This window comes from Callorhinchus milii, unplaced genomic scaffold, assembly GCF_018977255.1.
Source record: "Callorhinchus milii isolate IMCB2004 unplaced genomic scaffold, IMCB_Cmil_1.0 Scaffold1, whole genome shotgun sequence".
Taxonomy (NCBI): Eukaryota; Metazoa; Chordata; class Chondrichthyes; order Chimaeriformes; family Callorhinchidae; genus Callorhinchus; species Callorhinchus milii.
In genome coordinates this window covers 47,119,005-47,139,864 of record NW_024704742.1, presented here as the reverse complement: position 1 = coordinate 47,139,864, position 20,860 = coordinate 47,119,005, and the positions used below count along the sequence as shown (strand labels likewise).

Below are 20,860 nucleotides of genomic sequence, written 5' to 3'. Positions count from 1 at the left end.
TGAACCTGCCACATTTTCTGGGAACAGAATAATATGGTAGTGCTTCATTCACAGTCAATATGTATGCCAATGTGTGCTTTCTTCTTTACAGGAGTAATATCTTTAAAATCATCTTTCTCTCACTGGCATCCAACTTTGTGCAACTGAATGTTGACCAGACTGAAGACATACTCCCTGGCTCCCGTCAATGTCTTCTCATCTGTGGGTTCGACCTCCTTAATCTCCCCATTTTATCCCTCAGACTTACTGATCCTGGGAGCAACCTAAGGGCAGGTTTGATCTCCACCTGTGCTTCCTATCCCTGATCTAGTCCCTGATCAAAACTGCTTCTTCCATTTCCACCCTTCCTTCACCCTCGATGAAGCCAAAACCCTTATCCACCCATTTGTCACCTCCTGCCTTGATTATTCTAATGCCCTCCTCCTATACCCCACTCCACTACCTACTGCCTTCACGCAGTTGGCTCCGGCTTCCTGCACGTCCTTCGTTCTCTCCGCTCCATCATCGGTGTCCTTGCTTTCAGCCATTATGCTTGAAACTATGGAGTGTGAAGGATGCTATATAAATGCAACTTGTTATTAAATGCAAATGTCTATGCTTCTGTCCATCGTTATTATTAGAATACATCATTCTAATAATATTTTTCCACGCAGGACTGAGGTCTGTGAAAAATATATAATAATTCCCCATGAATTATCTTAAGCTAGGACATTGTAAGATGCCAACTCCAGTTTACCTTAAAAGAAATTGCATGTTGTTTTGGAATTGAGAACTGTTGAATTCAAAACTGTACTGACACTTCTCACCAAAGAACTAGTGCCAACATTTGACGAGTTAAAGCAATCACTCATTTTCTTCACATATAGGCAAAAGCATTTAACACATTATTCTTGGGCACATTCTCAAAACGTATTAGCTCAATTGTCACATGATGACAACTTTGTTTTGTTATTTTGCAAAAGATATGTTTGCAGATAAAATACATTTGAATGCTGAAATGTGGGATGTGCACATGATGCCCTATCCCGACAGCAGAACCTGCAAATGTAGGCAAAGGAACTAATCTGAAAAGACTGTATATGTTATAAATAAAGGAGCTTGGAATAAATCACCGATACACAACATAATTATGTTTCAGACGATGCTTGTGATTTTGTCATCTGTACACCAAGATTGTTGCAACCATGTGACTTATTTTAAGCTGCTGATGATAAACATCTATGTATTTAGCTCCAATCATCTAGAAAATCCTCTCCTGCCGTTGCTGCCTCTAATGCTGCAAGAGCAGCTGCCACCTCTGGATCCTCCTCCTCCTCCTCTGTAGTTTGTTTCCTTTCTTCCACCAGGTCTTTGATGAATTCTGTGTTAACGTTTCTTATTCTGTCACTACCTGGAGAACAGATTGCATTACTGGACTCAGAGTTTGTTAGGCTTGAGACTTGTAGCATAATTTCACCATTACTTTCAAAGTACCGCTTCATATAATCTTTGCCACTGTCTGTTTCAGTAATTTCTAGTTTTTTGTATCCATTTAAGGTATTTATGTCTTCATTAAAAGTTTTGGATAAACGGGTTATTTTCAACTCTTTTTCCATTGTATCCAACATACATTCGTTTTTCATATGTGATACATTTCTGACATTTACAATGTCAACTTCATTATCTGGCATTTCTTTATCTGCTTGGTTGGTTGTATGAAATTCATGGAAATCTTCCACTTTAGCAGAATGTACAATGGATAGACCATTAAGTGTACAATCACTGGTCTCTGCTCCCACGTCATCTTTAGCTGTATCCGTTTTATTGGTGGAGGAGAAATCACCTCTACTGGTTGCTCTACCTTTATTATCCTCAAGTAAAACTTCATGGGAATCCAGACGTTTTAATACGTTATGATGAGGAAATTTACCTTCACTTTCAGTTTCATCATTAGCTTTTCTCACTGCTTCTTGTACACGTGTTGTGCTTTTCTCTTGTGGTAACTTACTTTCCTTTTCAATTATTCCCACATTTTGTTGACTGGTTTCTTCTGCCAAGTTTTTTATTTTGTCTAAAGTTGAAATAACAGAGTTGTTGGAGTTGAGACAGCTATTGTGAGTTGAGATCTCCCGTTTAATTTCATTCTGTTTTTTCTCATTTCTTATACTGCTGGGAGGCACTTCTCTTATAATAGCTGGTCCAAAAATGTAGCTGAAACAAAGAGAAATAAATAAGCACAGTGCGTACATATTTAAAAGTCACAATTCTCTGCTCAAATCCTGGTTCAAGCCTGTGTGTATATTTGATCACTGGCCCAAGACTCTCAGTCAAGTCATCCGCACAACTAATAGAATAGAGAGGAAAAAAGAGTCAAATATCTTCAGAGGAGAAGGAAGAAGACTGGACGAGGAAACAAAAACTGCATAAGTAATCCTTCAAAATGCTGATGTTGTTAGTTTTGATTATGTTGTCTTTAAAGAATAGGTTCAGCAGCATCCTAAATACACTCTGCTACAAAAAGCTAAATGTTCTTACCTTTTTATCATTCTACAGCATCTGCACCCCATCTGAGCAGTTTTATTCAGATTTTGGAAGACAGAAACTGTTAAAAAAAATCACAGAATTAGAACAGTTAAACACATACACGTTTATGTCCATGTTATGCTTTTATATGTGACCAGACATACACCACAAATTATCCTGGAAGAAAAATATCAAAATAGGTTTAGGAAAGGGCAGAAGAATGGTTTGTTCTAGCAAGGGTGGGGTTGTTAGCACTAACACAGTAACAAATAACCTCCTCTATGTTGTAAACTATGCTGAGGGTGTGCTGGATTGTTGGAGGTACCGGCTTTTGGAAGAGATAATAAACTGAGGGCCCGCTATCCTGCGTGAAGGATGCTATATAAATGCAAGTTGTTGTTCTCGGCCTGTTTAGGTGGGTGTTGAAGATCCTAGGGCACGTTTCGAAAAGAGAAGGAAGTTTCTTCCAGTGTCCTGGCCAACAATCTCCCAAATAAAATTGGTCATTCATTCCATGGCTGTTTGTGCGACATTGTTAATCACAACTTGGCTGTCATGTTCGCACATAAATCACACAGTCACTGCACTTTACGGTATACTCACTAAAGGGGATTGTTTGCAGCAAATCTGTACCGTTCCCTCTGCTGCTCACCTTTAACCCAACTACACACGGTCTAAGTCTCCAGCACTATTTTACAAATATTCTATAATTTCTTTAAAAAAAGTCTTCCTCTTAACTAAAAAAAATGGTTGTTTACCAATGGGAATCAATTAGACGATTTGGTGAAAATCGGAATTACCGATTAAAAATATATATTATCAGAAACTGACAAGCTTGGGTATAAAGAAACATTTATTATTGATGCTTTTATATTTCAGAACCACTATATGTTGGGCCACGGATTCTACAGAAAAAGACGCATGTTTAAACCATCTCAGAGACATTTTACAGATGGCTTTGACAAGCGATTATCCAGAACAACTGCTGGAGGGCCAAAAGTTACATTTTACTAGTAGAGATTACTGGCAGAAGTAAAACTGGGATGGTTCGGAACAATTATGACACCAATTGCAATAGAGAGGTTTTTTNCCACACACATGACAGCTCATAATGGCAGGTCAGACTAAACCAAGAGGCAATCTTTTTTGAATAAGTTTAATGGCAAACATGTTTCTTTTCTCAATTTCTATCCCCTCAATTTCTCTCTCTTTGGAAAGTGCTGACATGTTGGGGTGCAGTTCTACAGGGATTAAACAGCCCAACACACCCAAGTGGCCTAAAATAGCATTGTTGTCAGGCTAAGGAATGGCTCAATCCTGCTCCCACGTAGTAGTAAAAATTCCATTCTAGTTTAGATTTAAATTATTAATGTAGCATTTTAGTATAGTAATAATAATAATCCTTGCATGTGATATAGCACCTTATCACATTGTTGAGACAGCTTGAAGAGCTTCACAGGATATATTGTAAAGTGGATTAAAGGATTTTGAAACCTGTTTTCTTTTAAGTTTTTTTAAGAACTAAGGAAAACCATCTACATTAATAGTCAATCTAGACTCAGGTGGAATTTTATGGAAAGTTCACTTTTCTGCGGCGCAGACTAAATAATGATCAGGAATGGGAATCCTGACTTCTTTCATTCCTCCCTTGACAAAGCCACTAAACTGAGTTATGGTGTACCACCATAACTTTCTTTTATACAGCTTCGGGCAGGACAGCATCTCCGAGTGCTGCACAGTGCGGAGGGGGAGGGTAAAGTGATCATAGGCGTGTTTGCCCTATCTGAGATGAGCTAATTCAACACAGGGTTTGAACTGTTACAATGATTGTGTACCATGCAAGAGGTTTACTCATTGAGCTCTGAGAGAATTTCAGGATTACCTTCAATTCTTCACCTTGGTGCTTATCATACTGAAGAATAATGTTAGCAGAATTACTAGAGCAATAAATTGGTGTCATAAGCATTTGATAAAACAAAATCAAATTATTCAGTGTGATTCATTAATAAATTGGATTTTCGATTCAATTAAAAGACACTGATGCAATTCTTTGTCAACTCATGTGCTTATTAGTTTATCTTAGATTTGACACAATGGGTTTAAAAGATAAATAATAATAATCCTTGCATTTAATATAGTGCCTTAACACGTCTTCGAGACGTCTCAAAGCGCCTCACAGGATGTACTGTAAAGTGAATTGACTATGTTTTGTGGGCGAAATGCGGCAACGAATTGCACACAGCAGTGTCCTACAAACAGTCATGGATTCAAATGACCAATTTATTATTATTATTCTTTTGAAGGAATTAATGCCCCTGGAAAAGTGATCCATCAATTGACTAACAACTGGGTTCTTACTCACTGCTAGATAAACAGAGGTTTGTGGAGTAAGGAAACTTGCTCAACATTTCCCCCTGTCGGGAATCGAACCCAGGTCTGTTGCTTGCGAGGCGAGTTCTCTAACCACTGAGCTACAGGACTCCACTTAAAATATTATTAATTTATAATATAACAAAATATAAATTTATTCAGATTATTCAGGAAATATGTTTTGCGAAGACCAAACCAGAGGATCAGTCAATTCTGAGACACCTATATGAAACCAGAGATGTGAAACCTGGATACTCATTTACTCACATTTACTCACATTTATATTTATCAGAAGTAACACAGATTGCAAACCTATTTGAATTATGCAAACTTAAAAAATTAAAACTGATGTGACTATTTTTAATTTCTAATATTAGTTGATAGATCTGATAAATCATGTATAGTCATTATTTGGGCTCCTATGACTGTAAAACTCATGTACATCTGATGTGTATAAATTGTATAATTGCCTAAGTCATACATCTGTCCAAGTCCTGTTCAAGACTGGATATTCTAAGTTTGAAGTTTGACATAACTCATACTTTGCAGAAATCATATTAAATACATGGTCCCAACTGATACCAACATATGTGAGATTTACTGTGTAAAAAAANCCCAAGGGAACAGATTCTGCCTAAGTAAAGCCACATTAGGCAGCAGAAACTCTGAGATGAAGTGCTTCGTTTTAATGGAACCTGTGGAACAGGTGCTTTACCAGCACATTGAAGTGGATCTGAATAAGAATTTGCGGCACATACTGAAGGTGGAAATTTACTTTTGTCATGAGGAAAAAAAGAATTAAATGACGGAAGTTCGGAATTCCAAAAACAGTCAATCCAAATAAATCATATTTCCCTTAAATATACAAGACAAGAATTTGATTTATTAAACAAAAAAATTGTAGTAATATCTGGAATTGTGGAAAAGTGATTTAATAGCGAAGAATAATGATTGTTATTCCTCATCCTTGTGTGTCAGCCTGGCACAGTGACTCACCTCTGAGTCACAAGATTGTGGGTTGTGGCCCCACATCAGGACATCACACTGTCTAGGATGACACTCCAATGCAGTGCTGGGAGTGTGCTGCATTACTGGTTTAATATCTCATCCGAAGGATGACATCTCCGAGGTCCTCTCTACCTGTTCAGGTGGATGTTAAAGATCCCAAGGCTCTATTTGAAAGGAGAAGGGAGTTTCTCCCGGTGTCCTGGCTAACAAATACCCCAAATAAAAAGATGGTCCTTCACTTTGTGGCTGTTTTTGGGACATTGCTGTTTGCAAATTGGTTGCCGCTTCACCTACAAAACACACAGTCAAAGCCATTTATAGTATATTCTGTGAAGTGATCTGAAAAGTCATGATGATGTGATGAGGTTCTATATCAAATAAGAACAATGACAAGGATTATTATTATTAATACTCATTTAGACTCACATTTACCAGAAGTGACGCAGATTGCAAACCTATTTGAATTATGCAAACTTAAAAAATTTAAAACTGATGTGAATATTTTTCATTTCTAATGTTAGTTAATAATATTACCCTCAATTTTTTTCATTCTTGTAGATGCTGTTTGGGACTACAATCGAAACTTAGTAAAATTGAAAGATCTGTCCTTAAAATATGGGGGTTTAACCATGCCCCCCACCTCCCCCAGTCTAGCAGAAAAGGTTCACTTTGTTTTCTCTTGGATGCAAAAACAATCATCCTTTTGTTATCAAAAAGGAAGGAAAGAACAGATTGCACTGGCAAGCATTCAATACTTGATGACCTTGAATGTTCTTTCTTTGACTTTTATCTATAATATCAACAGGCTCGCTTCTTAGTTTGATATACACTAAACAACTCCATTACTGTAAATATGCTGACATCATAGCTGGCAGTACAGGCAGTTTTAAACACAGTTGTGACATTTAGATAAACACACAGTAAATACATACGTCACCTTTCGTTTCAGCAGGACGTCTCAAAGCATTTTATAGAACCAACTGGGAGACAAGGTAAGGCAAGTTGTCAAGTAATTTGAGAGTAGGCTAGGGTGATATATGGGGTGTTATAATTGGCTTCAGTATCCCTGGGTTAGGGAAGAGGGAGGAAAACAAATAGCGAGAGATCCTGCTGCTGACCACTATGTGCATGAGTTGAGGTCAGGTTAAAACTGCTTGCTAACACTCACTCTGTCTCAAACAAACATGGGCAAGGTACAGAATCCAGAATCCACTGCACTGTACAACAAATATAATTCAGTGCCTTTTATAATGAAGGGGAGAAGATTAGCATTGAAGGCCAGATGTTGACCATCTTTACTAAATTCCCGTCTGACTGATCAGTTGGATGTAAAAACCCCAGAGAAAATGATTCTCCACTTTATAGGAGGTTACTGTATGTAAACTTGGTGCCACATTTGCCTACAAATACACAGCCCTCTATTTTATAGTAAAATACTGTGAAACATTTGAGACATTTCAACGCTAATAATATTTTTAATATTTAATATTTTAATATTATTATCATTTGATATTGTGTCTTGAAATGTCTTAAAAAAGTGAATTGACTGTATATTTTGTGGGCAAAACGCGGCAGCCAATTACTCAAATTACTCAAGTTAGCTGCTGATACCGACCACCGATGTCCTGACAGCTGCCTGTCTGACATCGAGTCCTGAACGAGAGACAACTTTCTTCAGCTCAACGTGCGCAAAACTGAGGCCCTCCTGATTGGCTCACGTCAGCGCCTCCGCACCTCAGGCGCTGACAGCATCAGCATCCAAGGCTGCACTCTCCACCTCTCAAAGCCGTCAGGAACCTCGGGGTTCTGTTCGACCCTGAGTTGTCCTTTCTTCCTCATATCTGCGCCACAACTGGCACCGCCTTCCATCACCTCCGGAACGTCGCCAGACTACGGCACTACCTCACCCCTCACGCGGCTGAAACTCTGGTCCACGCCTTTATCACCTCAAGGCTGGACTATGGGAACTCTCTCCTCGCCGGCCTTCCCGCCACCTCCCTCCACAAGCTGCAGGTCATTCAGAACTCTGCAGCTCGTGTACTGTCCCGCACCAGGCTTCGGGACCACATCACTCCCACCCTCGCTCGCCTCCACTGGCTCCCCATCCCCCAGAGGATCAAATTCAAGATCCTCATCCTCACCTACAAGGCCATTCACGGCCTCGCTCCCTCCTACCTCTCTGATCTACTATCCCCCTACTTACCTGCCCGTACCCTCCGTTCCTCTGGCTCCGGTTTGCTCCACATCCCCCGCCCCAACCGCCCTACCATCGGTGGCCAGGCCTTCAGCTTTAATATTTTTCTCAAGTACCTAATTCCTTTTCGACTGATGTTATGGACTCCAATTTGATATTTTAACAATCCTGCATGAAATAAATTATTCGAACCTCCCCTTTCGTTTTAATAATGATCCTTGCATTTGGTAGAGCAGGATATATTATAAAGTTTAGTGACTGTGTGTTTTGTGGGTAAACATAGCAACCAATTTGAACACACCAATGTCCCACAAACAGCCATGAAGTGATTGACCAATTTTATTTGGGATATAGGTGGCCAGGACACCTCCTTCTTCAGAGGAACTTCCTCTCTTTTCCAATGGTGTTAGGGTATCTTTAACAACCACCTCCACAGACAGATGGGACCTCAGTCTGACATCTCATCTGAAGGATGACACCTTTAAAAATGCAGCACAGTACTACATTGGAGTGTCAGCCTAGACTTTTGAGTTCAAAGTCCTGACATGTGAGGCTTGAACCCACAACCTTCTGACTCAGAGGCGAGAGTGCTACCAACAAAGCCATGTTTACACTTCTAAATAAAATCTAGAATTCTGTTTTCATTTTTTATAGTCACGTCTACTTACACCTTTGAAGACCTCTGTATTGGTATTTCTAGGTCATCTACTCCTCAACTCCATTAAGACAACATTTAGGGGGCATTTGTTTGAAATGCTGTACTCTGTCCAGCGCCTTGGGACGTCCTCCCGACGTGAAAGGCGCTATAGAAATGTAATCTTGTTGTTGTTGTTGTTGTTGGTTCTTTCTCCTGCACATTTCTACAATAAACTCCATTTGCCGCCTATCTACCCACTCAGCTAAACATCCCTATGTCACTTGTAGATTTCTGCATTCTTCCTCACTTTTGCATGTCCCCTAATTTCTTACATCAACAAATTGACATCTTTCCCCAAGCCTAAATTCAAATGTTTTTATAGGCTGCAGATCATCCAGAACTCTGCAGGCCATGTCCTCTCCTGCATCAGGTTCCACGGCCCTATCACCCCCATCCTTGCCCGACTCCACTGGCTTCCCATCACACAGAGGATACAGTTCAAGATCCTGGTCCTCACCTTCAAAGCTTTCACGGCCTTACTCCTCCCTACCTCTGTGACCTGCTAACCCCCTACCAACCTGCCTGCTCCCTCCGCTGCTTCACTCAGGTGGGATGGGTAGGGGAAAAGATGAGCAAAAGCGTGGTCAAACAGTAGGTTTTGACGTGCCTTGAAAGAGGGGAGGGAGGGAGTGAGTTGGTGGGAATCCAGGAACAGAACCGCAGAGAGCGGGGGCAAAATGGTGATGGGGGGGCAGATCGGGTTGGGGGACATGAAGTAAGCTTTCTCTTGCTCTGCAAAATGGCCAGGTTGTGAGGTTGCAGAGGTAGGGTGGGGAGGGAGGTGGAATGAAAGACGTAGAGAAGTTTTTCACTGGAGAAAGAGCGAGCGATGGCCCTGGGAAGCTCTGAGGGTCTGTCCTGACAGTGAACCTCAAGTCTCTTTTCTCTCTCTGCTCTCTTACTCTTTGTGTTTCTCTCTCCCCCTTCTCCCTCATGCTCTCGCTCCCTCAATCACACTCTCTCTACCTCCTCTCTCTCACACACACTCTTCTTCTCTCACACATGCTTTCTCTCTCTCCCTCTCACTCTTGCCTCTCACACTCCCCAGCCCCCATCATTATCTCTCTCTTCCCCCTTCCCTCCCTCCTCTCTCCTCCCTCCTCCTTCCTTCTCAATCCCTTTCTCTCCCAATCAGCCGCATGGTTCACTATCTGCCGCGGCAGGAGCCGGCGGTTGTTAAGGATGATGTGGATAAGGAGATCCATGTACATACATTTTATCCACTGAGTCAGTTGTTCAATACTATATTTGTTCCAAAAGATATTTGGAAAATTATTATCAGAAACTCTACCTCCAACTTCTCTCTGACCTCAGTTGATATTCTAGGTCTGGTGACTATTCCACTTATGAGTTCCATTTACTTTTTCAGTATTATTTCCTTTTGAAATAATTATTCCTGGTGGTTGTTTATGTGTGTAAAGTGGGTAGAGGGTGGGTCTGGTTGCAACCATACTTAGCACAAAAAGTAACAGGGTTTAGATTGTCTCCCCGTGAATCTCCACACAGTTGCGCCCTTACCTCAGTGGGTCTATCAGATAGTGCACATAAACCAGACTGTACATGAAGTGTTTATATATCTCACTACTGGTTCAAAATTGGTACTAACTGTTGATAAGTGAGAAGAAGCTGTTTTCTACAGGCAGACCCCTACACCACATGACTGTTTGGGTCCATAATAATAATAATAATCCTTGCATTTGATATAGCGCTTTTCATGTCAGGAGGACGTCCCAAAGCGCTTCACAGAACACACTGTAAAGTGAACTGACTGTATATATTTGTGGGCGAACGCGGCAGCCAATTGCGCACAGCAATGTCCCACAAATAGTCGTAGATTGAAAATGACCAATTTATTATTGTTTTTGGTTTTGGAGGGATTATTATTAGGCGTGTGGAGTAAGAAAACCTGCCCAAGGGTTCGCCCTGCCTGGAATTGAACTCAGGTCTCTCACTTGCAAAGCGGGTGCTCTAACCACTGAGCTATGGGACTCCACAAACTCACACCATCTAGTGGCTTGAGGGTGCTATAAAAAATAGCCACTAGTCAGCACTTACAGGTCGTCACTCGCCAATGATATATTTCTTGTTGCACCATACGCACAAAGTCAGTGACTATTTTCACAAGTGCTTTCAGAAATGGAAGAGTCACCATTTTGCTCCATTGCAATAAGCCATACTGTGGGTTCACAGGGCAATCACACTAGAATGGGGATCATGCTGCAGCAGGGATCAGCCTGCACATAAACAGCAACATTTAAGAATACTAAATAAAGTAACTGCATTAAAAACCTAAAGCTAAATCAAAGGAATAATAGATTGGCTGCTGAGGGCCGGATGCCGGATTCGAGAAATGTCTGTGGGCCGCATAAGCATTATTTTTGTGTTTCCCTTCCAGAAACATAGCCTGTAATAATCATATAGAAATCCTATGTTTTAAATTGCGTAACGGCATTTGCTTAATTTCACTATTTTAGTTACAATGCAAACTTTAAATAGGCAACATAAAAATTTATGCTAATTTTAAAACAATACACTATCAATAAAGTACATATATGCAACAATCATCATTAAATCCTGAGTAAAGAAAGTGAAACAAATAACCAAGTGAATTAAAATGCACATAATTTAATAGTCCTAACAAAGAACAAAATAATAACACTGGAAAATGATTCTCTTGAACCAGAGCTTCAAAGCCCTCTATTTTCCAAATCTACCTTGTGTTTCTGACTGAGGCTCATAGTTTTAGAATTGCAAAATACGCAAAATTCTGCTGCTGCACCTCTCTTCCAGTTGTTCCCAGCGCTGCCTCTCACAAGGTTGTACCAGACATGAGGCAGAAGGGAGACTGGTCTGGACGAGAGGTGCAACCGGAGAGGGGAGAGGTAAAACAATGAAGTGGGAAATGGTTTGCGGGCCAGATGAAATCGTGGGCTGCCAGTTGAATCACCCTGACTTAAAGGAACAAAATCATTTTAAAATCATACAATTGACTGGAATCTGACAAAGAATTCAATTGAAAACATTCAACAGCACTGTTTAAAATCATCTTTTCTGATCCTGTACATTTCTATTGAATTTCATTTGAAAAGTTGTGTTGCTGTGTTCCCTGAAATGATTTAGAATTTTTTTTTGATCAGCCGGGTGTCTGACACATGCAGAAACATGCTTAAAAGTTTGCAAACCAAACTGAGTTCCCACCTATACATGGAAATTCCAGTATCCTGGAGGGATACTTCCTGCTTACCTAATTCTGGATAGTATATTACAATAACAACAACAATAAACTTGCATTTATATAGCACCCATCTCATAGGGTAGTGTCCCAGAGAACTTGACAGTGGTGGAGCGACACAGAGCTGGGGAGAGGGGGAGTTGACCGTAGGCGCGGTCAAATAGGAAGGTCTTCAGATGCGACCTGAAGATGGGGAAGGAAGTGGCAAGGCAAAGGGATAGAGGAAGACTGTTCCAGAGCTTTGGGGAGTACTGATTGAAAGCGCAGCCAATGATGATAGCATGGAGGGCACGAGGGACATGCAGAAGGCCGGAGCCAGTCGAGTGGAGGCAGCGGGTAGAAGATTGGGGAGTATGCAGAAGTAGGAAAGATAGGGAGGTTCCGGCATGAAGGGATTTGGAGACGATTGCGAGGATATTGAAATCGATCCGTCTGGTGATAGGGAGCCAGTAGAGCCTGGCAAGTACTGGTGTGATGGGGATATGGAGTTTAGTGCGGCAGAGTTTTGGATGAAGCATTAGGCACGGTTTGGCAAGAACCAAGGCTTGGGGACCCTAGAGTTTGCAATGGGGTACTACTGGAGTCTAACCAGCTAAAAACACATAGCTTGCCATTGAAAGCACTATCTGGTGAGCTTTCCTGATGCTTCTCCAGCTAGGACCACTCTACTCCTTAGGGCTTTGGCTTCTGAGGTTACCGGGAGCTAATTAGGAAGAATCCCAGCCGAGTAATTGGTCTGCTCTTCCAAGTCCTCCCGATGAACCAGGCTGGCTGGGTTGTTATCAGAATACTCAAGTATCCACCTGGCTCAGGAACCGGGCCACCGAGATTGCCATGGAGGGTTGACTTGATTCCAACATTTTGTTGCCAAGTTGAGTATCCTTGGAGCCAGTTCAGCTACCCCTGCCCACATTCCTCCAAGGAGGATAGTCATTAGTTGGTCAACACAATGAGACTAATAGTCCTTGTAATTGATCTAGCACCAATCTCATCGAAAAGGCAAACAGGTTACCTCGCCTCAATTCAACTGGTTCTGCCTCCCTCTGTACCATATCCAAGTCAAATCCAGTGAGAAACCAAATAATCATCCAAAGACTTGCCTTATATTATTAGTATTTAACAGCTCACATCCTGCAAACACCTGTTGACTTTAAACTCCTGCCCTGTTTCATGTCAACATTCTTGTGACAAATTTTTTTGTCTAAAATAGGCCAGCAAACCTATGATTTAAGGCACTTTGATTCTGTGATATGCCTCAGAGCAAACACTGACAATCAGTGCTATTTATAGGCAGTTTAGAATATTTTGAGGCGAAATATGTCAATTTTAAATGAAACTTAAGCAATTATGCAATGTAAAATGATAAATATTGGATTACAATTTTCTGCATGGGATGAGTTTCTTCAGTGCCCTAGAAAGTACCGTCTCCAATAACAGTCAGAAAATTGTTCTGACATATACCAACTACAGTATGTTATTTCCTGGTAATAAACTACAAGCTATTGCTTGGTAACTCGAGACAATTGGGTCTTGGTTGCTAATCCTGTAGAGCTGATGTCGTCACATGCAAATGACAGGAGGGTGGGGAATGGTCAAAGAGAGGAGCAGATTCCACACAATAATACTCTATTAGGAACAAACAAAATAAAACCACCCTGTTAAAAAAGTAACAAGACGGAATGATTTTAACCCTAAAATCTCAACTCAGGGTCCGGGAAATGGTATTAAAAAATCACTGAAGCTAAACTCTCATGTGTAATGCTTCCATCTAACTTTGTATCCAGGTAACTCCCATAGTTTCCATCGTTCCTTTGCCTAATGATTTCATCTCACCAAAATTTGCCCCAAGCTTGATACCTATGTAAAAGCAGACTATAACCTCTGAAGGTGAATGTTGGGTATATGTTAACAGTGCTGACCAGAGTCCGAGCGATAACCAGCCGGTCTAATCCTTCAGGTTTATTACAATGAACTTATGAAGCAATTCTTCTACTTTGGTTCACATTAAGGTGTGGCACCAACTCAATTTATGTTTGTTTGGGATAAACTCTGTTAATGGCACGAACCAGGATATGCAATTACAAACCCCACAGTTATAAAAACCAAACACATTGAATCCTACAATGCCATCAATGTCCAGTTCATGACCTCCTAAACTCCTTCCATGCCTTCCCCTTCTGAAGCAAAGCACAATGCTACTCTTGTAGATACAATACTGGGACAGACTCCGAGCAAGCCAGAAAGTAGTTACACAACAACCTCAATTTCCACTCAAATCATGTTTCACAGATGTTGATCCATTGCCCGTCTTTAAAAGATAAAAGTACATTTGCCTTAGATCCAAAACATGACAGATATATACAGCAGAGAGAGAGGAGTTAATGGATATCCTGAGTCAGAATCCTTACCCTGAGCTGCCTGAGGTGCTGCTCACAGGTACTGGTAGATTAAGGTGTGTTCCACACTCGTGAAGAACAGGTCAGTCAAGTGGATCCATTACAAGGGAAGAATCTTTCAAAAGAAGCACAACAACAGAGCTGATGATTTGCTCAGTGCTATCAGAGGACGATCAGCCAGACTGTTGAGCAGGTAGTGCTGAGCAGTGAGGAGTTCTACCTTGCTCCAACGCTCTGTGTAATTCCAGTCAAACAAAGGGACATTTCACCAGCAGAAAACGCGCTGTATCACGAATTAATCATTAAACCGCCTGAAATCTCTGGCTGGAGACTTGCTGAGCCAAGTTACAGGAAGCGAGAGAGAGAGAAAAAAGTTTTCTCACCTGAGACTCAGTGCTGTTGAGTCAGGGAAGCTCTGTTCTGATCATAATCTCCCATGGCTCAATTTCCTGCAAACATCTGCATTTGAATGAAAAATATCTTTCAGACTGTTTAGCTCTGGATTCGCACGACCTCTTGGTGTTAGAATTTGACTAAAGTCATTGGTTATTAAAGCGCCATGTGACTGGAAACCAAAATATGTGCCTGAATTTGTACACTCACCACTGAACACGTCTTTTAACCCCTCACTGGTTTTTTCTTTACCCTCTGGGGACATTTTCCTGCAAGATAAAAAAAATGCCAGTTTTGCTAACTCAGAGTTAGTTGCTTACCAGAGGAAACATACTTAGGCAATGATTTTTGTAAAATAATATTTGTACAGTTCTACAAATACCGTATTGTGAGACATTGTTGTGCCCAAATTGGCTGCCAAGTTTGCCTACAAATACACAGTCACCACATTTTACATTAAAATTCTATGAAACGTTTTGAGACATCTCAAAAACATGATCAGGTGCTGTATCAAATGCAAGGAATATTATTATTATGATTTTTATTGTACTGAGTCACTTTCAGAAATATCTTTCTTGCTGGGAAACGTAACTATTACATAGTCGAGGGTGATGGTAGCATGCAATACTAGTGACTGGTTGAAGCCAACTCCCTCACTTTCACCTTCCCAAACTGCTTGCTTATACTGTAGTTTTTACCTACACCTAATCATATTCCTTGTATTTGAACTTGTGTCGAAACATCAGATTCGTCTCAAAGTACTTCACATAGTGTAGTGATTGTATAATTTGTAGTTAACGTGGCAGCCAATTTGCATACAGTATTATTCCACAAACAACCATGAGCTGAATGACAAATTTTGTCTGGAGGGTTGTTGGCAATGAACACTGGGAGAAAAATGTCCTTCTCTTTTCAAATAGTGCCATGGGATCTTAAGCATCCACTTGATCAGGCAGATGGGACCTTGTTGTAACTTCTTACCCAAAGGCTGGCACTTCCAATAAATCAGCGTTCCCCCAGAACTAAACTGGAGTGTCAGCCTAGGCTACGAGCTCAAACTCCCAGCATGAGGCTTAAACTCACAAACTTCCTGTCCGTAGACATGAGTACTACCAACTAATCCAGCATGATACATACCTCTCTGGTACTGGGCAAAGGGTTGAAAGTGCATGCATTGTGTTCACAAAGTGTATATTTGCATGTGAGCAATTTAAAACAATACTAGCTAAATATACCAAAATATACAAAATCCTCATTGTACATATTTGTACTTTTATCACATCATGGAATGTGCATTACTCCATAACTAAACAAAGCATTTTGTACAAATAAAATCAATTACAAATGTTTGCGGGTCTGTCAGTCAGGCTTGGAGGGAAGAAGCTGTATGTCACCTATTACAGTGGTAGGAAAGTCAGACTTAGAAGACAAATATGAGCCTTTAATTTTCAGAAACGGAACAGTGCTTTGTTGGAAAACAGGATTTTGTTATATAATAATCCTTGTATTTGATATAGCAATGTATCAGGTCGTAGAGACGTCTCAAAGGGCTGCGCTTCACAGGATTTACTGTAAAATGCAGTGGCTGTGTATTTTGTTGAGAATGGGAGAGCCAATTTGCATGTAGCAATGTCCTACAAACATTAAACTGTTTATAATAGCAAATGGAAATCAACTGATTTAGCCATTTTGCTCCCATTAGCACTGTAAACAGTGTCTATAAAAGAAAGTTTGTGATGTATTGAAGACACTTTTGGATGAAGCTGTTTTGAAATTTCCATTCGCATGTGGCCAGATTGACTGCCATTACGGGTTTGACCTGCAGCTGATGTGACAGTGGCGGCTGCCATAAAGTTTGCAACATGTTTTTTATATTGCTATTTTCAGCTTCAGTGTGGTTTATTTCCCACACAAAGTGGAACTTTACTAGCTCCTCTAAAGTGGTGGTGTCTGGGTGGAGAAAAGGTTTCTCATCATTTTTACCAAGAATATTTTAAACCTGCATCGAAGTATTGCAGATTTTTAAGTGTAGTTATTAAGATTTTGTTTCTGTATTCAGGTCACCACAAAGTGTAGCACCGAGCTATATGGATCAAAGGTTACTTGTTTGATCTCTGGTCTATGCTTAGCTAATGTTAGTTGGAATAATAATAGTAAAAAATGTTAGCATTTTTTGTACCATCTCTCATATCAAAGTACTTTATAGCATTTCTGTGGGCAAATGTGGCAGGCAATTTGCATGCAGCAATGTCCCACAAACAGCCATAAAGTAAATGACTAATTTATCTGGAGAATTGTTGGCCAGAGCACGAGGAGAAATTCCCATTACGTTTTGAATAGTGCCATGGGATCTTTAAAGACCATCTGGACAGGCAAACAGGACCTTGGTTTAATGTTCATCATCACCAACAATGCTGTGTTCCTAATAATAATAATCCTTGCATTTGGTATAGTGCCTTTATCACATCTTTGAGATGTCTCAAATCACTTCACAGAATATACCGTAAAGTGAATTGACTGTATAGTTTGTGAGTGAAACATGGCACGGCACAGCACTGCATTGGAGTATCTTTAATATACTTTAACACAAAGTTATAGTAAGATGAATTCTTTTACACAATGAATACTTAAAAATTCAGTCTAAGAACATTTGATGGAGGATCAAAGCATTTAGTGGCAAAAAGAAATATACATTACAGTCTTTTCAGCCCCAATCAAGGTTTGGGAGCCCATGTGCCTAGTATAAAGTACAATAAAAAGATTGTATTTTAAGAAGATGATGATAAACTCTGTACATTTGATATTGGGGCTCTACTCTGCATTAGGGGTGCTATGTAAATGCAAGTTGTTGTTGTTGTTTAAGATGCTTGTCTGACCTAGGGCTCCCTGAGCACTGCAAGACTCGCCAGCTACTCTATCCAGGGACTTAACTGAAGAAACCTATTGCTTTAGTGCAGAGTTTCTGAAATCAAAGTTTCTCTAATGAATATTGGAATCGACCATGTACCAATCACGAACACCATTTATCCTATAATTTTATGTTTGTAACAGGATTTCCCAATACAAGCACATAGCAAAAAAACCCACTAATTTTCTAAATTAGCATATGATACACCACAATGTTTTTGCATTCACCTAGTATTATAGTCTTGGTTTTCAAATAATACCTATTCTGCTGTGTAACTTGTCATGTAAATCTGAGTTCTGTTGTTTACAACTTTCCAAATGAGGCATATGCTTAATCGAGCTCCATGTATGTGTTCCTAAGGGTCAACTGTTAGACCTTGTGCTACCTTAATGTATCATTTACAACGGAAAGTATCAGCTTCCAGTTTGGGGGTTGGTACTGGCTCCAAGGTGACATGTTTGGCAACGGAATGTCAGAATTGAGCCTGCCCTGGATGGCGGTCTTGGTGATGGGTTTCCACATGTGTCAGTCACCTAGCTGACCAAAAACAATTCAGTTTGTAGGGGACATAATCTATTTCTGGGAACTGCTAGTCTAGTTTCTATTCACATGCCAAATTGTAACAGAGTGTGCCTGACTACATTCTTTAGCTGTGGGCAGGAAGATAATAATAAAATATAATAATCCTTACATTTGATATAGCGTCTTTTACATTGGGAGGACATCTCACATTGCTTCGCAGAATATAATGTAAAGTGGAATGACTATGTACTTTGTGGGTGAATAGTAGTAATGCTCTCACTCATTTCACGCTGAGCTGTGCTGCTCACCAAGAGGCTCACAGGGAGTTCCTGGTACCTAATATCCACCTACTGAGGGCTCAAACCTGCGCCTACAGTACGTCAAATGACCAACTCACGACTGTTCTCTCAGGGTGGAGGTAAGCGGGGTCTCCTTGGAGCTGAGTTGGTTCCAAAGTGACATGCTTGGCAATGGAATATCAGAATTGAGTCAATTCTTTGTGGTGGCCCCTGTCATCCGATTTCTGAGCGAGGCAGGCACTAACGGCACTGCTGATGACAGACCAGTCAGCCTGGCTTGTTGGCAGGACTTGGAGGGCAAGACCAATTGCTGGGTTCCATGACTCTTCCTACTTAACTAATTTCCATGTGTAGGTGGCAGTATATATATGGAACGCTTGCACCTGCTTGGATACTCTTAAGCACAGTGATGGGTTTCTGCATTTGTCAGACAACCAGCTGACCAAAAAACAGGCATTATTTGGCCTCCACTACTGATAGTTTGTTGCTGGTCCAATTCTGTGTGGGGGCCATCAACAAAAGTCTATTTACAACACACTACAATACAAACTTATATTTATATAGCACGTTTCATGTCAGAAGGACGTCCTAAGGTGCTGGACAATCCAAGGTGAGCACCTTACCTGGGGGTGGAGGGGTCAAAGGGGTGGGACCTTTGGGGGGAGTGGGTGAGGAGCAGAAAGAGGATGAAAGGTGTCCCCCATTGTTAGTACTTCCACTTCTGCTTTGCTTATTCATGCCTCTGGAGGCTCACACTACATGCTGCATAAGAGGGCAGATTTCTAGTAGCTATTTGTCAAAGGAACAGTTTCCTATCCCCCAAGCTCAACCATGTGCAACATGTCTGAAGCCAGGCAACCTAGAGAGAAAATGCTTTCAGGAAAAACCAAAAAACTAAACAATTGAGTGTGTTGTTAAAAAGGATGGTTTAGCTAAAATCTGCGGCTGGTTTAAAATGACTAATATAGTAAATTACCTGTTAAGTATTTTATATTTGATATTGGAATATTTTGCACTAATAGTTTTATTTACTTGAAGTAAATTAGGTTTGTCAGTGTAGCTCAACGGGTGGCACTTTCTCCTCTGGGTCAGAAGGTTTGTCAGTTCAAACCCCACATTGGTACTTGAGCTCATCATCTCGACTGACACTGTTGAAGTACTTGGCCTAATAACCTTGACGTAAAGAGAATGAACTGTGTAGCAAAGAAGTTACAACACAGGAGATGGCTTTCTTATTCTGATGCAAGGTCTTCCATTTGAGTTAACTGCTTTAATCCCATGTTCTTTCCTATAATTCTGATTGTTTTCCTACTGTGTTTGTGACTTACTCAAATACACAGTGTAATATTAGATAAAATATGTTCATATGTCTGCCTGCATTGATGGTTTTGATTTATATTGAAGAATCAGGGCACAATATCAAAGAGCAGGGAATTCACTCGGTGTTTTGGTCAGTATTCTCCCCAAATCTTCAAAAACAGACAATTTATTAGTCACTAATTTATTGCTGCTTGTGGGATGTGGTTGGCTCAGATAGATTGATGTGTTTACATAATGAGTCACCACACATCAAAGTAACTCCCTGTACAAAGCACTTTGAATTGCTTCAACGTAATAAGGTGTTATATCAAATACAAGTATTATTATACGACTCGGTAGAATGAAAGTGTGTGTTGTATCTACATAATATGAATCAACGCTCATCTGATAAGAGGAATGAGAAAAAGATTCCAGGACTCCGATCTCAGCCTTTTACTTAAGCTGGTTTATGAAATATCATAGAGAATGCAAATAATTGATCTTCAAATTCTAATGTTACAACTGATTGGTGTTGTACAGTTTGTTTAGGTGGCTGGTGAGTGAGAAAATAACTTTGTTTTGAATTTATGATACTACTGTATTTTAACTTAGATAATTTTTCTAAGTTTTCACATGGCAACATTGAAAATTTCATTTGCCACATAAGGAAAATGATCATCATTTATTTAGACTTGCAAACCCACAGTGTGATGTATTGCACTAAGCCTCCTTAAGTTGGGTATGACCTTCAGCCTATGAAATGCATGACTTCACAAAGCTATGCCGATGAAGTCAAACGTGGAAGTGGGATGCAACCTGGCACTCTCCCAAATCCCTTGTACATATAAAGCACAATGTCTGTGTACAATACTTAGAGCCAAAGAAACACAGCCTTTCACAACAGCTACATTTTAGAATGAGTTTAAAACAGAACCCCTGTTTAGAAGGGGAATTGTCTTCAAGGCAAAATGTGTTCGGCAAACCTTTTTATTGTTTTATTGTAGATAAAAGTAGAGCACATCAGAAAATGCTGCCGCATC

The 20,860-nt window shown here is 40.3% G+C and overlaps 1 protein-coding gene across 1 annotated transcript; it reads right to left on the bottom strand.

The window, feature by feature from the left end:
* Nucleotides 1-540: 540 nt before the first annotated feature.
* On the bottom strand, nucleotides 541-12,823 carry LOC103175846. The gene is made up of 3 exons (XM_042341315.1): nucleotides 12,807-12,823; nucleotides 2,515-2,581; nucleotides 541-2,190 (listed from the first exon to the last, which is right to left on the bottom strand). Exons 2-3 carry the CDS (start codon nucleotides 2,544-2,546, stop codon nucleotides 1,227-1,229), a joined length of 996 nt encoding a protein of 331 aa, XP_042197249.1. The 5' UTR covers nucleotides 2,547-2,581; nucleotides 12,807-12,823; the 3' UTR covers nucleotides 541-1,226.
* Nucleotides 12,824-20,860: the final 8,037 nt, after the last annotated feature.

What these genes read in the sequence shown, in the direction of transcription:
- LOC103175846 (XM_042341315.1), bottom strand. Translation starts at nt 2,546, where the DNA reads ATGGGGTGCAGATGCTGTAGAATGATAAAAAG. An exon ending in TGCTGTAGAATGATAAAAAG is followed by an intron (nt 2,191 to 2,514) that starts GTAAGAACATTT and finishes TCTTTGTTTCAG; the next exon opens with CTACATTTTTGGACCAGCTA.